Raw genomic sequence first — 26,573 nt, 5'->3', positions numbered from 1 at the left:
TGTCCTTGCCCGGTGGGTGTGGTGCCTAGCATGGCAGACAGGATCGCAGGTGCTCAGTGTGCATTTCTGGATTAGCAATGAGGACTGGAGCCCACATCTTTTTGGCACAATTCCTGTTTCCGTGGAGTGGAAGAGGATGCTGTCTTTTCTCATCCTTCCTCAAGGAAGCAGGCTTGACTTGTCTGAGCAAGAAGGTGTGTGAGCCTGCGCACCAGAGGAGCTTCTTAGCATCCTGTGTTTGTGCTCTTGCCTCCAGGAGGCATGCTTCTCTTCCAAAATCCTCTAGGGGGTCTGCCTTGGATGGAGACTTGTGTCTGTCTGCAAATGGGGAGGGCTAGTTAGTTTAGCACAGCATTAGGAGACCCATTTGGCTACTGGTCTCAGCCACTTTCTCCAATTCATCTTCAGCTGTGTATAATAAGATGATGATTTTGATCTTCGTTTGCCTGACTCCAGGGTCTTATTTGTCTACTGGTAGAACAGATAGGGGCCTTATTTATTGTTGCTTTTCAATCCAACAGTAAGGAAATTGAAGATAATTATCTAGCCACGATCAGGCAGAAAGTGCCAGGGGACAAGAAGACAAAAAGCCCAGGTTTTAGAGTCAAAATTGTGATGAAATTGAATTTATTTTGAATGAATTTTTAGTAAATGGAGGACAGCCATTTCTTTGTATAAGAATAGCTGTATGTATTCAGTTTTTTATTTGTACAACAATGCTGCAAACACATTATATACATTAGGTGTATATAAACACATTATATACATAGGTGTGTGTGTGTGATATGTGTGTGTATACACACACACACACGCACATATTACTGCTTTCATTTATCTGTACCTTTGGAATATGCACTGTTATCCACACTTTTCCTGTTAAGATATAAATGTTTTGCTCATGTTTACAATACCAGAAAATGGCAGAACTAGATTGGGTCTTGGCAGCTCATGCTTTTGACCACATCTAATGCCTCTCCTGTATCTATCTGGAGAATATAGAATGGTACCAGTGCCCATCCCCTTAGGAAAAAAAAAAAAACAATAAGGAAAGGGTACAAAACACTTCAATGGTCCATCACAAAAGAAGGTCAACAGAAAACATTCTACAGTCTACAAACACATAAAATGGTGCTCAATCTTAGTTATCAGAAGGACACAGAATAAATCACTGTGAAACCCAACTGCACACCCACTGGCAATACCAAATGTCATCAAGCACATGAAGCAACTGGAACTCTTTCTGTTGCTGATGAGTGTGGAAAATGATGCAATTACTTTGAGAAATAATGTGGCAGTGTATTTTTAACATGGAAAATTAATTATAGCCTTATCTTCTGATCCAGCAAATCCACTCCAAGGTATTTACCTTACAGAAATAAAAGACTATGATCACAAAACACTGGTCCAGAAATGTTCTTAGTTACTGCTTGATTCATAGGAACCAAAGACTGGGAGCAATTGGAATATCCTTCAAAAGGTGAATGGATGAACAAATTCTGGTGTATTTGTACGATGAAACTCTAGTCATCATTCAAAAAAAAAAAACTATTGATTTACACAAAAGCATGAATGAGTTTTTTTAAAATTAAGCAAAATGCTATAAAAGAATCCATTTGGAAAATTCTATTTATATGGCATTTAAGAAAAAGCATCACTAATCTATGGTGACAGAAATCAGAACACTGGTTTCCTCTTGGAAATTTTGCAGGTGATGTGAATGTTCTGTCCTGATTATGGCGTTGTCTACAGTGGCATATGTATTTTGTCAAGACTCCTAGAACCATTTGTTAAAATGGGTGCATATTATTATAGTAAATTATACTTCCGTAAACTGGATTTTTAAAAATGATACCAGTGACAATTTTTGTTGATTGTTACTTTTTAATTGTTAACTGTTACTTTTAAAATTATTGCTTAGCTTAAAAATTTGAGCAAATGAGTTTAAACATAAGTGAGTTTAAATTCAGGGCAACCAGAGACTTAAAGCAACTGAGGAATTTGCTTAACTTCTCTTGAGCCTCTGCTTTCCCATGAGCACATCAAAGGCAAGGATTATGACCTTCCTCACAGGGCCATGATGAGGATGCAGATAAATAATTCAGGGAAAACTCTGTTCAGCAGCATAGTTTGTCAGGTTCTCTTACGTTTTTAAAATTGAAGATTGTCCTTAAGTATTCCAGAGTTGTCATGACTAGTGAAGGTGACTTGTATTTATAAAGTCAACAATTTTCATTCGTACGCTGATTCACCTAACAATATTTATTAAAGTCTGCCTTGTCCCAGACATTATTCTTGGGATGTGTCGGAGAAAAATCAAAGTTCCTTACCCACATAGCAATGAATTGTAATGGGAAGGAAAATGGTGCCCAGAAGACACTGTAAATAAGTAAATGGTGTAGTAAGTAAAGTCAGAAGTGCTGAGTAAGTTAGGAGTGGGATAAGAGAAACTGGGAGGCTGATTGCGTGGTGACTGGTTAAGGTTTTCATTGTGTAGTGATACGAGGTGAAACTTGGGCCAAGACTTCATGGAGGTAAGAAAGTGTTAGGTATTCAGATAGTAGGGAAAGTAGAACAGGCAGTGCAAAGGCATAAGTTTGGAGGTGTTTGCAGAACAAGGCATAGCCAGTGTGGATAGAGCAAAATGGTGAAGGGGACCCAATGATATGTGGGTTGGCAGAGGATAATAAGGACTTTGGATTTTTCTAAGTGAAGTCGGAGGCATTGTATAGTTTTGAGCTGAGAAATGCCATGAGCTGACCTGATGTGGAAGGATGTCTAGCTCAGCGCTGTCCTCTAGAACTTTCTGTAGTGGTGGGAATGTTCAACATCCAATATGGTAGCCACTTACCACATCTGCCTCGTAGGAACTTGAAATGTGACTAGTGTCACTGACTGAGGAAGTGCATCTTTTATTCATTTAAAGTGATCTAAATTCGGTTTTGATGAGCCACTTGTAGCTATGGGCTACAGTACTGGACAGCACTGAGTTGAGAATGAACTAGGAAGGATGGGGAAAGACAGAACATGAGGCCCATGAAAGGGTGTGGTGGTGAGCCTCTTCAAGGTGGCTTGGGACAGGGAGCAGTATAAGTGGAGATAATTGTTCAGATTCGAGAAATGGTGTGAAGGTACAGCCCATGTGATTTCAAGATCTAGCAGCAGATTTTCTGATGGAATGTGAGAGAAAGAGAGGAGTTAGAGATGATGGCAGGACTTGGGGCCTGAATCTCTGGAAGGCTGGAGATGCCAAGATGCGGGATGGAAAAGGCTGAACATGGAACAGGTACCTGGGGCTGGCGAGGAATTCAGTTCTGGATGCGTGAAGTTTGAGATGTTGTATAAAACTTGATTTTCAGAAGCTATTCACATTTTCAGCATGTCGGGGTTTTATGTGAAGGGATGTACCTCCTGGAATTTAACCAGAGAACGTGTGATCAGCGAGGGACAGAGGATGGAGAGCCCGAGACGCTTTCCTTAAAAATGTGGTCTCCTTCAGCAAAATCATATCCAGGCAGCATGAGACCTGTGGTTATTTCCTTTTCCCTGAAATTATGACTTAAGTCCAGGTAATTATAGATAAGGAAAAGTTAGTTGAACAGTCTCGAAAAAGGAAAAAGGGAGGTACGCACAACAAAAGCTCAAACTCGCCTCTCTGTTTACTTTGAAAGGGAGCTTTCTCGGGGGCATTCACGGTCACCAGAGCATACAGTTGGCTGTAATTACATTTGACTTCTGCTCTTCACCGCAGGAGAAATAACATGTTCATGCAGCCTGTATGAGTTCACTCCAGAGCCTTTGTGTGTGTGTGTGTGTGTGTGTGTGTTTGGTTGGTTTGGTTGGTTTTGCTTTATCTCTCGGGTCCTCTCTGGCTGCCCCTTCTCTCAGCCTCATGGCTTGGCATTGCCTGTGGCAGCTAGGACAGGCATTTACCTGTGCCACATGAGCTGGGGGTATAGGTTACGGCTTTCCTCTGGCTGCAAGAAAGAAGATAACTTGATTCTGAAAAGCCCTTCTCAGGGTGGCTTTAATTGTCTCAATGGCTGGGTCCTCTCGCTCCTCCAGTTTGACTTAGAGTCTGCTCTCTTTTCCACATTATGTGGGTCCCTGGACCCCAGGGTCACTTGATATGGAGACACGCGGAGGTGGCCACCCTAATGGTAACTGTGTTGGGGGCTGCCTCCTGCTTTCTAACGTCAGCGGCAGTTCAGAGAAAGATGTACGTATTTTGTCTTAGGAGCTCTTCTGGGATTTGCAAATGTTATGTGAGCCCCTGTCTGAGGCTGCTGCTGGGGTTGTGTTTCTAAACAGTGACGTGGATTTTCTCCCATTCTCTTTTGAAGGAAAGATTTTTATGATTTACAAGGTCAAGATCACCACATATACTTCTGGTTTCTCTGTTTTCTTTTTTCCATCCTAGAGAAAGCTTTGTGTGTGTGTGTGTGTGTGTGTGTGTGTGTGTGTGTGTGTGTCAAACATTACCAAGCATGTTCTGGCCATATTTTCTAGTCGTGAAATCTATATTAATTTGAATGCTTGGGGGAATTGGGTGTTTGGTGGATTGAATTTTCACCGTCACCACAAGAAACCACAAAAGTCATCTCGTACTCTCCTGGCGGTGAATCCCCCCACCCCAATCGGTGAGTTCCTATTTCGACCTTTGTGAACAGAATGTGGCAAAATGCAATCACTTTGATGTTCTGGGATGTTTGTGACATTCCTTTGGTGGCCTAGTTCTGAGTAGCGACTTGGACAGGTAGAACTGGAAGTCTCCTGGTCCTGGTTCAGTCCCTTGACTCTGTAGGTTGGGAACTGAGGCCTGAAGCACTTGAGAGCTTTCCAACATCCATTCCCAGCAAGCCCAGGTCTAGAGCGATGGTGGAGACCCTGGATTCTGGAATATGAGACCAGTTCTAGTGCCAAGTGCCACAGCTTTGAGAGTGTCCGTAGCTTGCTCAGCCTCTTCAGCTGCACGAATTTAGATGAGGCAGACTTTCGCCACTACAGTGGTGGTGCTCCTGTTAATTTCCAGTTGGTGTCATAAGCTTAGTGTGACATCCAGCAACAGAAATTTGTTATGTTGTTATTCTGGAGGCAGACACTGGAAAAGGCTAACAGCAGGGGTGGGCGCGGGGATGTGTTTGTTCCCTGTGATCTTATCTGGGAGAACCAATTTTCTTGGCTTTTCCAGCTTCTAAAAGCCACCTGCATTCCTTGACTCACGGCCTCTTCCTCCACCTTCAGAGCCAGCCTCCTCCTCCTCTTGCACCCCCTCAAGCTCTCATTTCTCCATCTCCACTTTCCCATTTAAAAACCTGCAACTACATTGGGTCTACGTGGATAATTAAAGAGTCTGTTCATCTCGAGGTCGTTTGATGAGCAGCCTCAGTTCCACCTGCAGCTCTCATTCTCCTTTGTCATGTAAACTCACATAGTCACGGGTTCTAGGGATTGCCATGTGAGCCCTTTTCTGCCCACCACAGACTAGCAGGATAACTGAAATGGTTTCATAGGTCTAGTGTGAGAATGAAATGATCTAGATAATTAAACTTTGTGATCAAAGATAAAGAAAGGATGACGATGATGATAATGGATAACACTGTGGGCCAGGCAGGCTAACCATTTTGCATGCATCATATGGTTTATCTCTGAGGACAGCTCCGTGGAGTCAAGTGCTAATTTTATCACTTTTTTATGGGGAAAACAGAGGAAACTATAGCTTTCAGGAATTCTTAAACCCATCCCTAGAGCACACATCCTGGAGTTCCAGGAAAAGGATTTGAATCAGAATTGCTTTTTTCCCATTTTGATCTATTCTGCTGCACTGTTTATTATTGTCATTAGAACCCAGATGTCTTTGGTCTAATCCAAGGGTTCTCTAAATAAACTGCCACTGCCTCCCAGTTGCTAAACACATGACCACATTGTGGTTAAAACAAACGGCTTCTGCAGTTGCTAGAGCATTTGGCCTTTACCAACTCCACCTGCCTCTCCTTTCTGAATAATTTGTCTGATTTCAGCCACCACCTCAAAATATAATATTGTGTACAAAAGCTTTAAATATTTTCATTTTTTTTCTTGCATTACCACCCTTACCAGTCCCTTCTTGCCTTTCAGGACATTTGCAAATCACTTTGGTGCCACCGAGTGGGCCACAGGTGTGAGACCAAGTTCATGCCTGCAGCGGAAGGGACCATGTGTGGCTTGAGTATGGTAAACTGCATACTTGTTAGTTTTGGGCTGTGGAAACTTGATGAGGCATAGTCCCAGATTCTTGGTGCGGTGACCTCAGAATGGAGTGCTTTGGCTACATATACTTTCTGCCTTCTCTTTAAAATGATGAGCATTATTCAGCAGTGATTACAAATCTGAATGCTAATATAACCATCAGTTCAATTGTTGAAGCAGATTTTTTTTTGCCTTTGTTTTTCTTCTTTTAGATGGAGTCTCGAGTTGAAATCTATTTGAATGAGCTAGTAGGTTTCATTGCACTCCACTTGCCTTTTAAGCTTGATGCTATAGGTAAGAGTCTCAGGGAGCACATGTTCCAATAAGTAGCAAAGAAATGACTGCCTCTCCAGACCAAGGCCTCTGCCACTCAGTTCACCTCACAGGAGCTGCCTTGGACCTTCTGACATGCTGCAGAGGTGCCCATCACTTAGAGTTACATTGCTATTGAAGGGTAAGAGGCATCTCCATCCACAAGTGCCCAAAAGCCTTTTTGCTAGTGAGCAATAGCTCCCTCTGTTATGGAAGATTACGGCAGACCTCTATGTTTTGAAGGAAACATTCTCAGGTATTAGTCTCTCTTTTTCTTCCCCTTCCCCAACAGAGTCTATAGGGAAAGTTCACTTGGATAAGTGTCAGTCAGCTTTTCGTCACTGTGACAAAAATACCTGGGGACATCCACTTAGAGAAGGAAAGATTTATTTTGGCTCATGGTTTCAGTGGCTTCTGTCCATGGTTGCTAGGCTGCTGAATCCATTGTTTTGGGCCTGAGATGAGGCAGATGAACATGATGGCGGAAGGGTGGAAAGAGGAAAGCTGCTCAGCTCATGGCAGTGGGAAGGAAAGATGGAAGGCGGCAGTAACAATAAATACTTCCAGAGTCCACCCCAGTAATTCACTTCCTTCATCCAGGTCCCCACTTCCTATGGCATCCATCACCTTCCAGTAGTACAACTCTGGACGGACAGTAGTACCTTGGGGACCAAGCCTTCAATACATAAGTCTCTTGGGGGACACTTCATTATTTAAACCATAAGAAGGTACCAGTAAGTGGTCCGTATTTGGAGAGTTCACTTAAAAAACTGACACATGTGCTACAAATGATAACATGTCAGCGGTTTACAGGTCTTTGTTTTTGACTCTTTTAAGTCAACACAGGCCTGTGCAGACAAATTGGCCATTTAAACTGAATTCAATTTCTGTGCCATCTTTTCAGTACTAGATATTGGGGAGAGGAGACTCTGAGGATATAGAAGTGAATAAAACTAGCTATAACCTTTTAGGAATTCACAGTCCAGCAGAGAAGGCTATGCAGAGGCAGTAATTCCAACTCCCTTTAATGCATATTTTCTATAAGCACCAGTGGCTACCGAAGCCTGGATGAATGAAATTGAACCTTGCTCAGGATTAGGTATGCTTTGGGGATTCACTGTTGTGAGTGGGTTCTCCTGGGCCTGCACTGGAGTGGAGTATCTTCAGTTGGAGAAGAGAAAGAAGAGACTTTTGAGGGAAAGGCCAAAAGTAGCGGCAGAGCATAGACACAGCATATGAAAATAAGTGGGTGGTCAGCAAATGCATTTTTTATATTTATTAAGGCATTTATTTAACATCTCTTGGAAGGTCTATAATATTTATATTTTAAAGAAAATACATTTTTAAAAATTGAAGTTATGTGCAATTTTTAATCAGATGTACTGCTCTTAGGAAATCCCAATGAGGATTCTCATTAAAAATGCTTATAGAAGTTTTATAGCTGTGATGATACAAAGCAATGGGTTCATTAATCAAATAGTTAAAAATAACTATTCAAACCAATTTAATTTTGAAGACTGAACTTGTAACTTGAGAATTAATAGATGATTTTCATTAAAAGAAAAAAATCAACCTAGCATTAATAAACATGGGAAGGCATATATAAGAAGAGATTAATATAAATGAAAATATATGATGTATAACAAGGCATAAGATTTGATATATAAGTACATTAGGAACCTCCGTTCCACAGGGACTAAAATGCACTTGGATTAGACTTCAGTAAACAGAACAGGAGATGAGGGAGATGAGTCAGACCAGAAGTTAGGAAACCAATGTCCTAGTGCCACCATCCCCCACCCCCATTATTTTGAAATGGGGGGGTGGGGTGTATGATCGTGCTCTGAGGAAAACCCGCCAACATGAGTTCACCCTGAGCAGAAAGCATCCCCATTTGCCATCACTCCTGTGTAATAATGACTGCATTCTGGTACATATGCTCTTGTGACTCCTCCTTCCGTGGAGAGCGGAATTGTAATGAATCAGACTGTTCACCCCATAAAGGCTGAGGGCACCGCTGCTTCGTGTTTTATCTGGAGTGTCAGGGGCAATGCAGCAGCTGGTCAGAATTTTGTTTCTTTCTAACCAGAACTCAACCTATCCTACCCCATCCTTAGGCAGTCCCCTGTCCTTCAGTGATGATTCTTACTATGAATATTCAGAAAATAATTGAGAACGAAAGCCAGGTACTTTCATCTCAAGATGTGTGTGCCAGGAAAGAAAGATGCATACATGCTTTCTATGAAAAGGTATTGCTGTAAGTCATGGCCATTCAGTTTGATATTAGAAGTACTGCCAGAAATATATATATGAGTAGTTGGATAAAATTGTGGGTGTATCTGTTTAGTATTTATATCTTATACAAAGATTTTCCATACACATGTGGATATTGGCATGTCTCTGGACATTCCTCCACATTCCTACCTTCTAAACTCATTGGAAAGCCAGAGAGAGCAAGTTAGCAGCAGTCTAACCTAATACTGGGATAAATACTGAAATCATAGAAAGTCCAATTAGTTGAATGACTGGAACAGATCTAAAAAAAACTTACTAATTTCCAAAAAGGAAATTAGATTAAAACTTAAGATATGTTTATCAGTAATTTGCCTCAGAGGTCAAAGGTAGAATGAGTTCTGTTTAGGAACCTTGGCTGCTGAGTCCAATCCAGTCTCTGCTATTAGGTAGTTATTTGGGTAACTGTGTGACTAAGCAAGTTAGCATTTCTTTCCTAAATTTCTCTAACTCCTAAGTGCCATGCAAGGCTTCTATGAGATTTTAATGTGAAGTTCCTCGTCCCCACTGGTGGTCAACTGCAGCTGCTGTGGCTGCTGCACGTGTTGCTGGCTGGTGTCAGCCACTGAGCCCAGTCCAATAGAGGCCCTGTGATTCCTGGTAGGGAAGAGGCATGCTTATTTGAGGGATAAAACCCTCAAATGACAGATTGCTTTCCCCCAGAAAGTTCTCAACAATGTTATATGGTTTCATGCAAACTCTGCAGTGGCAATTAATCCAGGGAAAAGAAAAATTAAAAACAGAAGAATTAATCAGCACAAGGCAAGAAGTTGAAGAAAGGAAGCAATATCTTAACCCAGACAAAGTGCTCTGGCAACCAAGCCACACAGTCCACAGCTCCAACACCCAAGGTGTCACAGGGGAAAAAAGTGAAGATTTAAAAGTTAAAAAAAAACACCCCATAATTTTGTAACTGAACCCCCATTCCTCTGCAAAACCTGGCATGGTCCAAACCCAACCTTTTGGATCTAATTGCAGAGGCTTTGGGGAAAGTGTGCAGTGTGCTAAGTCATGCAGAACTTACTCATATTAAAAGCACCACAAGAAAAATATCTAGCTCCCTCCCCCCAAAAACCCTACCAGACTAATATAACCCCCAAATCCCCAAGAAGGGAGATGACCAGCAAGGTCTGCACTATGCTGCAAAGAACTCAAAGGGGAAGGTCAGCCCAGATCACAGCTCCGCCTTGTGCAGATCACGGGTGAATGAAAGACCCAGAGCTAATCCTTCAGATGCCGAAAGACTTGGAAGTCATCAGAGGGTCTGAGATGAGGACCTTCCATATAGTCAAAAGGGTCACATACGGTATCTGAAGACCACGATTGGATCAGACTGGAAGTTACTTGGGTTCCTAAGAAATGCCCAATAGTGACGGTGCCCAACAAAAATATATTGTATGTCCAATTGTCTGTTCTTAGGAGATAATCATCAAAATGATCAATGCTTTGTTAATATCTTAAAATCCGTTTCTCCTTGAGTGAGTGACCTGAGTTGTCCCTGGGTAGTAGCAGCACTGTTTCTCATTGTCAACGGAGGCCCCTTTGCAATTTCGTCTGACTCCTGGGTTGTTAGGTGGAATCTCATCCCATGTTCCACCTTGACAGTTCACGGATCATGGGAGGCTCAGCTTGTTGGTGGGAGATGCTGCTTCTGTCTAGCTAGCAGCTTTTCAAAATGCAGGCAGCCAAGGTGGGGTAACTGTTAATAAAACTGCGCAGAGAAAGGGACCGATCAAGGGGTCCTGCACTCTCCTCTTTGCCCACAGACCTGTTTCTCCCATCCCTATACAGGTGTTCACATCTCCCTGTGCTTTCCCAGGTGCGCTCTGACGGGAACCGTGTCCCACGTTCTTTTCACAGTGGTGTCGGCAAGGCCAGTGTGTAAAGTTTGGGGAGCTCGGGCCCCGGCCCATCCATGGCCAGTGGTCCACCTGGTCGAAGTGGTCAGAATGTTCCAGAACTTGTGGTGGAGGAGTCAAGTATCAGGAGAGACACTGCAATAACCCCAAGTAAGGCTCCCACAGAAAGCCAGCCAGTAACACACTGGTTTTCTTCCCTCTGGGGAATAACAGTCAACCAGGATTTTACAATTTGCACACAATTGGAGGCAGGGTGGGCAGAAACCAAAACACAGCGAAGAACTTATTCCACGCATGAATGTGACCGTCAAGGACAAGTCATAGCCCAAGTTCCTTTCTTAACCTACCCTGGGCTCTACCGTCATACAGTCAGGTGCCTGAGAGATTATAGAGCACAGAAGCTCAGTTGGTGGAATGCATGGCTGTCTGTCAAGCTGTGAGTTGGAGAAAATGTGCTTACTTTTGCTTTGCAGGAATGTATACCAACGTGGGCCGACTGCTCTGCCTGACTTCTCAAAAGAAACCAAAAAAAAAAGAAGTTATGTGTGAAGTTTTCCAATTTTTAAATTATTGACGAGAAATTCAATTTCCTTTGAAAACAAAAAGCCACTAAGAGGACAATTTAAATCACGTATGGATTGAAATTGGCCGATGGTCCCTGTGGGCACTCTGGTTGAGTCAGACTAGAATCTGAATTGCCATCCATACTCTGTGTAAATGCCGGTGTGCTTAGGTTACTGTCATATATGCTAAGTTACGCGTCAGGTATTTTCCATTGCATGTGATCTAGAAAGAGCCTAGGCTTTGGACAAAGACTCCAGGTCACGTGTCTGCCACCTCTTAATTGTATGGCTTTGAGAAAATCGCTTGAACTCTCAGCTCGGGTTTGTGTGTGGAATGGAGACTATGTAGTACCCTCCTGTGATCCTGTGATGTTCTCGGGAGAATTAGAAATTGTTTCTAGAGAGTGCCTGTAACATAGGGAGCATCCAGTGGGCACTCAGAAGAAGGATCTGGGGACTGTGTAGTTTTCGTTTCTCTCACCCCAAGTTCACCAGGAAGACAGGATCACGCCACAGAAGCAAGGGAGAGAGGCAAAGATATCACTGATGGTCCTGGACCTAGAGAATGCTAATAGGGTCAGAAGAATGTGGTGGGGACCTTGAAAATAGTCCAGGTAACTTCCCGATACAGTCTGAGAGATGGAAGAGCACAGGGCTTAAGAACATAGATTCCGAAGCCCCTGGGTTTGCATGCTGGCCTGCTAGCTGTGTGGCCACCCACAACAGGCTCTCTCTGTTCCCAGAGTCCTAATTTGTGAGAATAGGATAATGATAGCACCTACAACAGCTAATAGTTATAGAATGTTTTCAGAAGGGACTGGTATGTCATAAGCATTGCATAAATGGTAAATTGAGAATTAAATTAATGCGACTAGAGAAAAAGGAAACTTTTAAAGATACAAAGGGTACTTCATCTGAGTCAGCAGGCTGAGCTGAATCAAAAAGGATTTTTGTTTGTTTGTTTGTTTTTTGTTCCCCTGCCCCTCCCCCAAATTATAAGGAGCAGTTTGGAGTTAACTCGACCATGATTTGTCAAGCACTACTTGGGATATCTTGGGTTAACCTAGGGTTTTTCAGCTTCAGCACTACTGACATGAAGGGCTGGAAAATTCTTTTGTGGGGTTTGCCCTGTACATTGCAGGATAGTTAGCAGCAACTTTGTCATCTGCCCATCTGGTACTAGTAGGATCACTTTCCAACTCCCCACTCTCAAGTTGTGACAAATGACAATAATGCCAGGCATTGCCCAATGTCTTATGAGGGGCAGAATCATCTTCCATTGAGTCGCTGGGGTCTCATCAGATCCAGTCACTGGGCATAAAGGGAGGAAGGCTTTGATGCATTTATAACTCATACCAGATTATTAAAACCACCCTTCTGAAACTTTGAACACAGCCCATGTCTTGGATAGAATTGTTAAAAACCTTTATATAACTTTACATTTTTGAAGCATATTTCATGGATCTGGTTTTCATACATCACGAAATTTTACAATCTCCGTATTTTCCCAAAAAAGAAATAGATGACCCAATTTAATAATAGCTCTGCTGGTAAAGTGCATGCGTGACGCCCCCGAGATTTAAATTAAAACCTTTCTCATATCTATGGGATGGAGAACTCTCATTATGATAGGGACTCATTCGGGGGAAAAAACCATATTGTAATTTCAGAGATGCCTAATAAAAGGATTAATCGCTGAAGTAATTCTACTTAGTGCAGTTTCATCATGTTGAACAAGATCGAGGATCATCAGGATAGTGTTTACTTGAATTCTGCATGAAGTCACAAAACAAGTAGAGGGTCGGCCACCCCAGGACAGCCAAATTGATTGTTCTGTCTCTGTTCTTAATTTGCCCTTTTTTTTTTTTTTTAAATTCCTCCCAATTTCAAGTTACTGGTTTCTTTCTTGCTTCAGTTTCAGCATTGGGTTCCTCTGTTTTCATCAGTCAACTGACCCTTTTTATTTTCTCATCTGAGAAGCAATATGGGGCCTATTTCATTTAGTGGTGCTTTTCCCAGTACATTTTTTTATTTCATGAAACATGGATCATTCCTGCCCGGGGTTATGGATTTATCAAATGGTTGAGGTTTCATAGAGTGTAAAATTTGTCTACCCCTGGAACAGCCATTACCAGCAGCACCTGTGGCCACCTCCGTTCTCTCATGTCTCTTCTAGGAGTTCTTCATTGGTCCAGTCTCTGGTTTCTGTTGTCTCACAAAATACTTCTTTAGACATTTATTCCCAGTCTGGTGGATGGTGACACATGGATTGAAATCCGTTGTTTTACAGATGGCAGCTGGATAGGGGAGTCAGAGGATGCTGATCACAGAAGCAGCCCCTGTCTGGGCACCATGCTGCAGAAGGCAGAGTCAGACGAGATCCCCAGTCTTAACCCTTTGGCATCTTTTTCTGGTTGCTACACCATGAGAAGGCCTGGGTGTTTTAGTTCAGCGTGTTTCACTGCTGTGACTAAAAGGACCCGACCAGAACAACTGTAGAGGAGGAAAAGGTGATCAGAGGGCTCACGGTTTCAGAGGTCTGAGTCCGTAGAAGTCCAGCTCCATTCCACAGGGCTGGAGGGGAGGCAGAACATCATGGTGGAAGCATGTGGCAGAGGGAACCAGCTCACATGGTGATCAGGAAGCAGAGAGAGAGTCCACTGGCCAGACACAAATATACACCCAAAGCCACGCCCCAATCCCCACCTCCTCCAGCCACATTCTGCCACTCCAGTTACTACTCAGTTAATCCCTATCAGGAGATAAATCACTCATTGGGTTAAGACTCTCACAACCCAATCATTTCTCCTCTGAACCTTTCTGCACTGTCTCACACATGAGCTTTTGGGGGACACCTCACATCCAAACCATAACACTGGGGAAATTCTATAAATTTCTCAAGAAAATTAGCAGTGACATTCTAGAACTTTCCTGAAGCAAGAGTCTATGGAGAAAGAATGATCTAATAGCTACTCTAACACTGCTAAGCAAATGGAGAGCAGAGGGAAACCATGGCTCTAGAACAATAATTGAATGGAATCTGTGGCCCATTTTCCAGCCAGCCATTCCCAGGTTTAATTATCAGAACCACCAGTATACTTAAAAAATCACACTGATTTCTTTTAAAAGCACAGGTCATACATTCTAATTGAGAGTCTGTGGAGGGGCCCAGGAATCCAGGGGTGTGTGTGTACATATATATGTGCATACACATGTATGTATGTATAATTAATGGAGCTCCCCCAAGTGATCCTAAGAGCACCAGCCACCTGTAGTCAGGATGAACTTCACAGAAGCAAATGTTAGTAATCTAACATAAGGACAGAATCAGATGCTTAAACTTTTGTATTCTGTTTCCCTTTTTTTAAATTTTTAATCATAAATGGATTACTATATGGAAGTATTTTATGGTAGAATTTTTTCTTAATTTATTCTCACACTCATACTTAAAGCTACTCAAAAATGTATCTGAGTTGGAAGATTAAAAAGAAAAGCTCAAAGTCTTGTTAGTCATTACTTTTGATGGCTTTGCCTTGTCCCATAATGACAAATGAAATATATGCATATGTAAAATCCACATTGCAAACTACCCAGTGCAGTATGGGTAGGTAATACACAAGTATAAAGTATTTTAAAACAGATATAATTCATTTGTGCTAACTTTGCCCCAAATTAAAGTACTATATCAGTTGCCAAAATTGCTCTCATTTTATAGATGAAGAGTTTCAATAAAATTGCCTAAAGTCAAGTTGGGAAGAGACAGAATATTCAAAACCAGGTCTGTCTCCATGTAAGAGGCTGGCACGCTGGCCACTATGCCACTCTCTCTCTCCCCCTCTTCCCACATAGGGCTCCTAACTCAGTGAAACGTAGGCACAGTTGAATAGGAAAGCGTCCTGGGCAGAATCTGGAGGCCCAGGGGTGAGCTGTGCTCTGTCTCCTCTAGCTGTGTGGCCTCATCATTCAGCAAGTGTTATAAGCTCCATCCTCTCTCTCTTTCCTTTCATCTGTGCAATGAGGGGAAGACTGCTTGAGTCTGGAGGTCTTTTCCATGTTACAAGTTCTGTGAGTTCAGAGGTAACACACTGAGGTGCCCTTTCACTTCATGACATATGATCAATCCAAATGAGAGTTATTGGTTGACTCTCAGGCAGAAAGCCTTCCACTGAGAAATTTGTTTTAAATATGCCTTGTGGAGATGGCTAGGAATATTGAAGTTATGATGAAGCACATTAAGGTTTTCCAAATGCTTTTTAGATGATCATTGAAGAAGTCTTTAGGGGTTTGAACTAGCACCGTGTCTGCTGTGTGTTTGAGTAGTTTTTCCAGAATGTTTTGAGATAGCACAAAAATCTCGCCTGGCCATGTGGCCCTTCCTGTTTCTGTTGAGTCCATCTTAGCAGGCAGTCGTGGGAGAGTTTGACAGGATGCTGGAGCAAACCCCAAGGTGTTTTATAGCATGATCGTGCTTCCCAGGGAGACCAGGAATTTTAATCCCATCAATTTATTAATCTGGAGCTCCTTTTATGTTACATGTTGGCATCGGATCCACAGTTGAGTTTCAGCCTTTGGAGAAGGCTATGAGAAGCGGGTAATGAAAAGAAGGAATCTCTCTGTGCACAAAGTAGACTGGGTAGGTGGTTAGAAGTGATTGTCAATGTGGTTGTGATGGTGTTTGTCTTGCTCTCTGGTTTTGGTAGATCAGAGTCTGCCAAGTAAGATCTTAAAGAGCTTGCCCTTAGATCATAACCATTTATGTTCCAATGGGATTCCCTACTCTGGAAAGCCATGTCCCACTGTGCTTGGCAGGAAAGCAGGAGGCCCCCTGCAAGGTTAAGTGCATGAAAACAAAGCAATGTTTTCCCTCAGGATCAATCCAAATGTCATCCTGAGGACTGACAGCTGGACAGGAGATCGTGGCAAATGGGACTTTGTTCCTGCTGCCCAGGGTCCTGCCCTTCTCTGTACATTTTGGAAAAGCCCAGGAAGATGATGAGAGTCCTGGGAAGTGGGAGAAGCTGGTGATGACAGTGGGTCCCTGTCAGGAGGACCGGAAGCCAGTGCCACGTGAACACACAGGATGTTACTAAGGATGGAGGAGTATGTCTACAGATTTCCCTGATGAAGGAGGAATTCTCCTTACAGATGTCCTTTGGACATTGGTGTTTCTTCTTTTGAGAAATGTCTGTTGAGTTCTTGTGTTCATTTATTGATTGGGTTGTTGGTTGGTGTTTTTTGAGCTCTTTATATTTCTGGATATTAATTCTCTGTCCAGAGAGTAGCTGGCAAATATTTTTTTGTCCCAATCCATAGTCTCTCTCTTCATGCTCTTAGTTTTTTGTTTTGTTTTGATTTTTTGCTATGCAGAAGTTTTTAAGTTTAATGCCATCCAACTTAGTGATTCTTGGTTTTATTTCTTGAGTTTTAGGGGTCTTATTTAAGAAGTTCATGTCTTTGCCTGTATGTTGGAATGTTGACCCTATGTTTTCCTCTAGCCATTGCAAGGTTTCTCGTCTAATTCCTAAAAAGTCAACTTTGAGTTGACTTTCATGCAGGGCAAGAGATAGGGAAAGGGGAGACACAGGGAATGATACTGATCAGATTATGTATGTGCATGCACAAATGCGACAATCCCGCTATTATGTATAATTATAAGGCACCAATAAAAATCATTAAAAAATTATCCTTTCATTAGTCATTAAGGAAATTGCCAGAATATAAAAACTAAATAAGAGAGGGCAAATAAGTCTGATTTTATATGCCAATTAAGGAGGAATAGATGCCTAAGGCTATGTTGAGAAAGATTTTGAGCCCAGGCCAAGTTTCTGCAAAAAAAAAAAAAAAAAAAGAATCCCCTGATTCATTCATTATGTCTGCAGTGGACGAAGAGGGATATGGGAAGTCATATCTCCATATTTCCCTTCCTGTGATAATCTGTGTACAGCGGCACACACGGTAACAGTGCTCGGGTGGATTGTCCCTTTTCTTATTATTGCATGTGCCTCATAGCAAGGCCTCGGATGGCTAGCACTGAAGTTCTTGAATTTTATTTTTTAGGCCTCAGTATGGTGGCAAGTTCTGTCCGGGCTCTGGCCGTGTTTATCAGCTGTGCAACATGGAGCCCTGTCATAAAAACAGCCTGGATTTTCGATCCCAGCAGTGTGCAGAGTACAACAGCAAACCTTTCCGTGGATGGTTCTACCAGTGGAAACCCTACACCAAAGTGGAAGGTAACTCAGCCTCTGGGGCACGCGCTCACAAACGTCTCCGTGAGAAGGAACAACTGAGAAGCCACCGCTGTCCCTGTAACAGAGCTTCACTGTTCACCCCTCACTCCCCAGACTCGTCCTGGTTCCGTTTCTGTTCACTTCCATAGGTTTTGTTTATTTTTCCACACCTTTTTTTGCCTCCCCAATCCATGAGCCAAAGGATCCATGTGTTTGGTTATGTTTCCAAACTTAGTTTTGACGTTTCAGCAATTTTGTCTCCCAGGGATCTGAAATTGGTATGAGTTGTCCAGACCCCAAACTCATGAAACCATATATGCCCCATAGAGACATTGTCCTCAGTAACTGACAAGTCTGATGATTTCAAGCCCAGGAAGGCCTGTTTGGAGAGAGCATGTGTGTATGTGGGCACCCCCCCCCAAAAAAAAAAAAGCATGAATAAAAATGATCTCTATTTTAGGTTCTTAGTACTTACGATAACTAAAAGTTATGGCTTGTGTTTTGCTTTTTAAATTAACTTGTTTTTATTTTGGCTGAAGACCAAAGCATTTATTTTAGTTGCAATGTGAGAATTTAATGTGCTTTCTTTTGCCTACGTAGAATAAGCTGTCACTGTTCTAGTTGTTTTTATTCTGATTTTATATCCACTTGATTTATCAAAACTCACCCAAGTTCCCTTGAGAAAAGATACATATGAATCCCAAATACCACGAGCAGAAGGGGTGTGTGGAAGGAGAAGAGACCCAAATTTTCCGACAATTTACCAAGGGTTCTTATGCAAAAGCTCAAGATGAACTTACATTAATTGCCATCAAGGAAATTAATGTAATTAGAGACATCAGCCTAACAAATAGCACCTCCAAATCAAGGGGGAAGAGGGTGCATCTTTGCTCAGTACCACCTCAGCCATTTCAGGATCATTGATCAAGTTCTGGATCGTGACTATCCAAAAGCCCAGCTATAGTCACATAGAAACATTCTGAAAGCTGTGTCTTAGGAGAAGTAATGAACATTGCTACAGAAAAGAGACTAGTTATATTACAGACTTCGAAGAGCTACTGAAGAGAAAAGGTTTTAGATTTGTCTGAAACTGCTTTGGAGAACGCCATTCAAGGGCTATGATCTCTTGGAATCTCCTACGAGTTTCTCAGACCTCCCTTGCCAGCCCCTCCAAAGTATCCTTCCTTCATTCCATTCTCTGACACCTTCACCCTGCCAAATTTTTCATAGCTCTTATCAGGGCCTGAATTTATTCTTTTGAATCCAATCAATTTATTATCTTTGTTCCCTGGAGAATTTAGGCTCCACAGAGACTAAGCCTCTGCCCGTGTTCAGCATGCTCGTATCTTCAGCATCTAAGACTTTAGAAATGAATGAATGAATATTGTCTCTCCCCAACGGAAGTGTGTCCATCCCCAGTGGAAGTGTGTCTGTCCCCTTTGCGAGATGGAAGTTCTTCATCACTAGAAGTGTCCCCCCAGGAAGGATGCTATGCAGCCTGGGGGAACATGGGAGTGGGCAGAACAGCTGGGGCTGCTCCTGTTTAGGGATTTGAAGATGTGTCTCTCTTGGTGGCATACTCTCCTAATCCTTTGTTTCTTATGTAGGATCCTTCCTCTGGGGCTCTGTGCCCTTCCCTGCTCTTCCCTCTGTTCTTTGCTTTGGCTTCTCGGATACTCCTTGGTCTTTCCCACATTGCAACTGTCTTCAAATACATTGTTCATGAAAACTGTTGTCTTTTAAATGACTTCTACGCCAATACATGAAGAGAAAGTTAAACAGATGAATTTTATAACTTGAAAGATGCTTTTTTTTTTTTGATGGCATCAAATCAATAAGCTTCTGCAGCAAAAGAAATGATAAAGGGTATGAAGAGAGAGACTGCAGAACGGGAGAAAAATCTCTGCCATTGCTCTTCTGATAGAGATTAATAATCCAGAACGTATGAAGAACTCACAAAGAGCTTAACCCCAAGAAAACAAATAACCAATCAAGAAATGGGCTAAACGAAACAGATGTTTCTCAAGAGATAAAACACACAGAGTCAACAAATGTATGAAAAAGTGTTCAACCTCTCCAGTAACCAGGAAAACGCAAATTGGAATTACACCGCAATTTCTTCTCACTCCAGTTAGAATGGCTTTTGGGTTTCGATGTTCTTTTACTAACCCTATTGCAGTTTTCACTAAATAGGGAGCATGCAATCTCACTGATTCTCTCTACAGATGTTTACTGAGCTCTTTTTGTGTAGGAGGTGATCTGTAAGTTGCATGAGAGAGTGTGTGTGTCATCCACAGCCTCTGGAATCACTTCCCAGGGGAGAGAGAAAAAAAAGTTAAGGACATCGGGTCTGTCCCTCTTCTTCTTATACTTACATCAGAAGAGACTGACTGTGACTTGAGGGTCTGTGACACTCCTGCCATTGAAGAAGAGCGAGGGAAGACTTTATTTGTAATTGTAAACAGCCCTTGTTCTACATTAGTGAGCTCTCCCGACCCACCCCATCACCTTTTCTCTTTCTGTTTCTAATGGATCAGTTCATAAACTTTCCCAGGAATCTGGCTGGAAAATGTGAGCTTTCTGGAATATGTTAATACTTGAGAATGATAGAGAAAAGAGAGGATGTGTGTCGTCCAACTTCCTAATCTCATGTGCAGAAATTAGGAGGCATTAAATCTGATATTTTCAAAAATCAGAGCTCAGAAACTTAATCCACCCACACATCTACATATTTCAACCATAATAAATTAATTTCTTTCACATTAACTTTTGACTTTGTCTTTTATTGGGGGGTTTTGATGAATCATGACTGTTTGCAATCTATTTACACATTTGTTGTAAAACTGTTGTTAGGGATGTCACTCGGTGTCGCCTACATAAGGTCCCATGGGAGCGACGTCATCTGGAATTCCCAGCCAAAGAGAGCACTTTGTGTTTGAGAAGTTGACATAGTAACTTCATTCTGATATGATAACATGAGCACCGTAAAAATAATATTTTTTTCTTTTACCCATGGTCTTAGAAACTTCTGAGGGCCATCGCGGTCAGCATGAAGCTCCTTTTTCTGCCTTTAGGAGTCTTTATTTCTCCTCCTTCTTCTTCTTCATGTTATGGTTTTGCTCTATGTGTTTTCTGAACATGATTGACAGTGTGCTTTTTTTTTTTTTAATGAAGTGCCTAAAAATTTTCCTCTTTACAGATGGAATAAATATCTAAAGTAGTCCAGTCCTAAATCAAGGCAATCAAACCATGGCCTGAACTGTTTCTTAAAATCAGTTTCATTGGCACATGACCCATGAAGCCTAGAAGATTCACCATCTAAGAGACTAGCCACACAATCCACCAGTCTTATATGTGGTGACTGTCACCAAGGATAGGCTTTACATGGATTGTTAAATGCTCATTTTGGGGGTGGTTACAAGCTGGCTATCAAACCCAGGGCCTCACCCCTACTAGGCCAGCACTGTACCACTGAGCTCCAGCTTCCCATTCCCTGGATTGTTAAGTGGAGTTCATATTTTTAAAAGCCACATGCCCATGTGGGTCTGCCTATGCACACACAGGAAACTGTGCATAACGTCATCTGTTTTGATCATGGTTTGCTGAGTAAACTTAATGGGCCTTTTGATGATCAGAGCATTTCCTTGCAATTTTCCCTTGACCGTGTCCACGCTTATCTCTTTGCTTCTAGAGGAAGATCGATGTAAACTGTACTGCAAGGCTGAGAACTTTGAATTTTTCTTTGCAATGTCTGGCAAGGTGAAAGATGGAACTCCTTGCTCCCCCCACAAAAACGACATTTGTATTGATGGGATTTGTGAAGTAAGTGAGCATTCCTGCCTTCAGGGTAGGGCCCTGCTGCGTTTCCTCATAGTAAATGGATGCTGTCAGGAGTGTTGTGAGAGATTCTCTGCAGGCAAGGTTTAGTTGGGATAGGAATGCCACCTCCACGTTCCTGGCTCGATTTCTGCATGTCCCCTATCTAGTCATTTCAGTTTCTCTTTCAGTCCTTTACCCTACTTGTAGAATAGCCTACTTTCCATAGTGAAGTAAAAAAAAAAAAAAAAAGGAGAACGTAAATAATGCTAAACTTCTGCATTTTTCTAAGTATATTCACTGTATTGTTAGAACCTCAAAATATGTATTTCGAAAGAGAGCTGTTTCTTTTCCTTTCTTGCTGGGTGCTCACTCACTCTCCCATTTCAGTTTAACTCTGAGCTCTTTGATCCTCTTAGGGGGAGTGTGTGGATGTAGGTATGCTGTCCAGCATTTCGTCCAGTCAGAGCCAGCCCGAAAATCTGACCTGGCGTTAGTAGTAATTTTATTCCACTTTCACAGGTATAGAGTCTTAGCTAATGCATGCAACCTGCTCCATTTCGTGTCCAATAATGGTGGAGAAAAGATTTGAGAAACTTGACACTGTACTTTTTAATCAATAAATATAGAAAACATGCACCTTCTAGTTATTCTCAGCCACTGACTTTTCTGATTTCATACTTTCTCACTTTTTTTTTTTTTTTTTTTGGTCATAGCCAGTGGGATGTGATCATGAACTTGGCTCTAAAGCAGTTTTGGATGCGTGTGGCGTTTGCAAAGGTGATAATTCAACCTGCAAGTTTTACAAAGGCCTGTACCTCAACCAGCACAAAGCAAATGGTAAGAGACGCTGCTCCTTCTCTGCTATGGCTGGTGAAGCGTGGGTGCAGCTGAACAAGTTCAAGTCACGCTGACATAGTACCAGTGCCGAGACACACCGAGATGAGAGCTTCTGTCACTCCTGCAGGAACAAGGGAGGGTAGATGGTCTTTAGAGGGGAGTTTTGCCAATATAGCATATCTCAGAAATGCCATCCCACTCTGCAGTTTAAATATGCCAACCAGCTTATCCTAGCCCCCACGAGCATTTGCTAAACAAAGAAACTTACTGTGAAAGTCAGAGGACCTGTGCTCACAGTGGTACATGAACATTCAAAGCAATTATCTAAATATCTTGAGTAAAAGTAAACCTTTGATCCCTGTTTTCTGAGACTCACTGTTGAGGATACATGACTAGGTTTCTTCTGGTGAGGTGAAAAAGAATAAGGAGTGTTCTTGAGTTTTGTGACCTTTGTTGGTGTGTCAGTCAACTCTCTGTTACTGTGACCAAAATGCCTGACAAGAACAACTCAGAGGAGGAAAAGTTTGTTTTGGCTCGTGGTTTCAGAAGTTTGGTGCATGGTCAGCCAACTCCATTACTCAGGGCCCAAGGTGAGGCAAAACATCATGGTGGAAGTGTAGGGGGTGGGGGGAATCCGCTCAGGATCCCAAAGGCACACCGCCAGTGATTTACTTCCTCCAGCCACACCCTATCAGCCTACAGTTAGTTCCCTGTTAATCCACATCAGTGGGCTAGGAATGAGATGGACGTGTCTCTCAACTGCAAACACCTACTTGGTAAAACACTGGAAAAGCCAAATGTATTTTCTTCTCATGTTTCTACCACTTGAAAACGAGTTAATTTTTCATTTTGACTTTGTGGAATGGGAACAAAATATCAGTTAATGATTCAAACACTCTGCGATATAAAGATGGACACCCCTCCGCTGCAGGTGCTTCTAGTTGCCTTTCTCCAATGCACAGTGTAGGCTACAGAAATGTTCTCTTCTTTCCGTTTAGAATATTATCCAGTGGTGGTCATTCCAGCGGGAGCCCGAAGCATTGAGATCCAGGAGCTGCAGGTGTCCTCCAGTTATCTCGCTGTTCGAAGCCTCAGTCCAAAGTATTACCTCACAGGGGGCTGGAGCATTGACTGGCCCGGGGACTTCTCCTTTGCTGGGACCACATTTGAATACCAGCGCTCCTTTAATCAGCCGGAACGACTGTATGCACCAGGACCCACAAATGAGACGCTGGTCTTTGAAGTAAGCCCCTTCTGCTGATTCAGTTCTCAGTGCTTCTAGCTGCATTTAGAGTGCAGACTCTAATTTGAGCTAGCTCAAAGGACTCCCATCCTTTTGCTTCAGATTTATTTCCTAATAGGGCTAACTTTCAAAGTACAAGGAGGAGCTGGTATGGTGGTGCATGCCTGGAATCCTAGTGACTCTAGGAGGTGAATGAAGCAAGTTCTAGCCCAGCCTCAGCAATTTAGCAAGACCCTGTCTCAAGAATTTTTTTTTTTTTAAAAGGGATGGGAGTGCAGGGGACATGGCTTAGTGGGAAAGCCCACAATCTCTACTATTGTGGAGGGAAAAAAAAGTACAAAGAGGAAATGTCATTTAGCAATTCCATTTTGGAGAAGAGAACAAAAGTCATTGGACTTCCAGGAGAAGGTGTTGATTTTCCCATTTTATATGCCAGCCTCTCACCATCATGCCTGGCTTTCCTGAACTCCGAGGAGTACAGCAGGAATACTTTTTAAATTATTCCCCTTGATCTGTGTCTGTCAATTGGATGGTTCATTGTAGTTATCCAAGACACAGGTCAGCTAGCCTGGGAGGAGCAGTCATATAATAGAGAAAATGTTTGCTTGAGTGTCCACAGAGTTTGTCATGCTAAACGATCATAATTTTGTAGGTTGTGATTTCCCAAGAACCAAGAGAATTTGAATACATTATTAATGGGTAATAATGACAGTAATAAACCCAGCCAACATGTCTGCAAATGACCGCAAAATGATTCTGTTTTATGTTTTATGTAGTCCATGTCATCATGTCTCTGAGTTTCCTTTGTTCCCATTGGGAAAACGCGACTGATGGTTTGCTCCCTCAGGCACGTGATTTGCTTCTGCATGCATAGAAATGATATTTGCATATAGTGAATGCTTAGGAAACAAGGCATTTATGTTTCTCATTCTGAGCTTCCATTCCTTACTTGAAAAATGAGGGTGGAAAACCTAAGAGTTTTCGTCAGTGATTGCAACAAAATACTTGTGATAATCAACTTATAAAGAGAAAAGGTTTACTTTGGCTTGTTTACTTTTGGGCCTGTGGTAATGCAGCACCTCATGGTAAGTGCATGGTAGAACTGCTCACCTCATAGTCACCAGGAGGTAGAAGAGAGGGAAAGAAGAGGACTCTGGTTCTAATATCCCCTTTGAGACATGCCCATGAATGAATGGAAGACTTGCAACTAGGTCTCACCTCTTGGTTTCCACCACCTCCCAATTGCATGCACCAGGGCCAAGCCTGTAACGTGGACCTTGGGAGGGACACTTGCCCAAACCAAAGTACTTACCTCACTGATTTGCCAGAAAAATATGGGATTGGGTGTGAAGAAAGGCAGCTGTGTCTTCTTGTATTTGAGCATCAAGCTAATCAATGTCATGCATTAGTTTATGAATCCCCATTTTACAGATGAGAAGATTAAGCCTTAAAGAGATCATATTATAGGTGGTTATAGGTGGCAATAAGGGTAAGAAAAGGAAATGGAGATTGTTTTTGGATTAGGCAGGATGGATAATTAAGATGGATAATTCTTTGAACATCTAAGTGGCAGGAATGAGGCTTGAACTAAAGTCTTTCTGACTCTGACTCTGTTACCCAGGACATTATTTTATACCAAAGATGCTGGAATGGCTCAGCCACCTGGCATAGTAAGATTTTTCTCAACACAAAACTGCTGTGGATGCTCCCTAGGAGGTATAGAAGCATCCAAGAGGTGGGAAATACAGTGAGAAATAGACAGAGTACTGTTTAGAAATGCCTGCCACCCAGATTTCACAACACAGTGAGAACATGACCGTGTATCTTGCCCAACTCAGACATAAAGCTTGATCTAAAAGTTGAATATTAAGAGGATTGCTATCAGGAGTTAGTGTAATGGTTTTTGCTTAAAATTCTGTTTCCTCCTTTATGGCTCGGGTATGGTAATTTATTCGGTTAACATATTTGTAATTTCTGTGTCTTTGGTACTGAGGAAAGTGTCATGGTACTCACTTCCATGGGACTTATAGCCTGTGTGTACTCATGGCTGCAGGGTGTTTTGTTGAGATAAGTAATTAGTAAAGCAAATTATTAGAGGCAGATTCTCTGTGTCTATTCAGAGGTGCCCATATATCTTCCATGCAGCAAGGATGGATAATTCTTTGAACAGATACCATGTGACTGTGATATTGAAGGTGGCCTTTTGAAGCTCTTGACAGTTCAGTGGGTGAAGCAATGAAGACAAGTTTCTTACCCTGTATGTGGAAGTTTGGGTGCCATGTGTGTGAGTTCTTTGGGGAGTATTTAGATGACATCTTGGAGTTTCACCAATGGATTATTAGATTTGTTAGAAGGTTAGAAGACAGAAAAGTGCAAATACCCATGAATTAGTCATTGAGTCACTCTGTGTCACATGCCTTGGGCTTCTGTTGTGTCCCTCATTGATATTAAACCAGGCATATAATTGTGGATCAAAGAGGAAAAAACATCAGGTGTGGTAGTACACACTTGTAATCCCAGTGGCTTGGGAGGCTGAGGCAGGAGGATCACGAGTTAAAAGCCAGCCTCAGCAACTTAGTAAGACCCTAAACAACTTAGTGAAAACCTGTCCCAAAATAAAAGAAATAAAAATGGGCTGGGATGTGGTTCAATGGTGAAGTACCCCTGGGTCCATTCCCCAGTGCCAAAAAGAAAAAAAAAAAGACTAGGAAAACTAAATCTCCCTGCTATTGAAGCTTACAGTGTGGGAAAGTATAGTATAGTGTTACACAAGTAAGTACAAAAATGGACACAGGGTTATAGGTGGCAGTAAGTCCTGTGGAAGACAATAAGGGTAAGAAAAGGAAATGGGGATTGTCTTCAGATGAGGCAGCTGGTGGAGAAACTCTCTCTAGGATGAAACCTTAATGTGTAGAATTAGCCAGACAGAGTACAGGACATTCTGGTGGAGAATACAGCTATTATACATAACCCCATGTTGAGAGCTGAAGTTTTAGAACTTTAAAAAATGTCCCATGTAGCTGGAGTGTGAGGCGAGAGCCCCGGGGTGGGGGGTGAGAGGGGAGCCGCAGAGAACATTGAATCTGTGGTCAGCCGTTTGTGTTTCATGCTAAGAAGATCAGGATCCCTCCAAAGTGAGGGTTGTAAAAACGCACTCTGGCTGCTCTGTAGGTAGGTGGCTGGAGGGGCACCAAGT

The 26,573-nt window shown here is 42.3% G+C and overlaps 1 protein-coding gene across 3 annotated transcripts in view; it reads left to right on the top strand.

Annotated features, from left to right (window-relative positions):
* The window catches only part of Adamts18 (ADAM metallopeptidase with thrombospondin type 1 motif 18), a 132,991-nt gene that overhangs the window by 67,972 nt on the left and 38,446 nt on the right, over positions 1-26,573 (top strand). For all 3 annotated transcript variants that reach the window (XM_077793228.1, XM_026393011.2, XM_077793229.1), the window contains 6 exons: positions 6,115-6,210; positions 10,690-10,838; positions 17,309-17,481; positions 21,170-21,304; positions 22,015-22,134; positions 23,133-23,377. In XM_077793228.1, coding sequence (XP_077649354.1) covers positions 6,115-6,210; positions 10,690-10,838; positions 17,309-17,481; positions 21,170-21,304; positions 22,015-22,134; positions 23,133-23,377 — 918 coding nt within the window. The remainder of the gene's footprint in view (positions 1-6,114; positions 6,211-10,689; positions 10,839-17,308; positions 17,482-21,169; positions 21,305-22,014; positions 22,135-23,132; positions 23,378-26,573) is intronic.

This window comes from Urocitellus parryii, chromosome 15 (genome assembly GCF_045843805.1).
Source record: "Urocitellus parryii isolate mUroPar1 chromosome 15, mUroPar1.hap1, whole genome shotgun sequence".
Lineage (NCBI taxonomy): Eukaryota > Metazoa > Chordata > Mammalia > Rodentia > Sciuridae > Urocitellus > Urocitellus parryii.
Note: the sequence above shows the minus strand (reverse complement) of the source record. Positions and strands in the feature narration are given on the sequence as shown.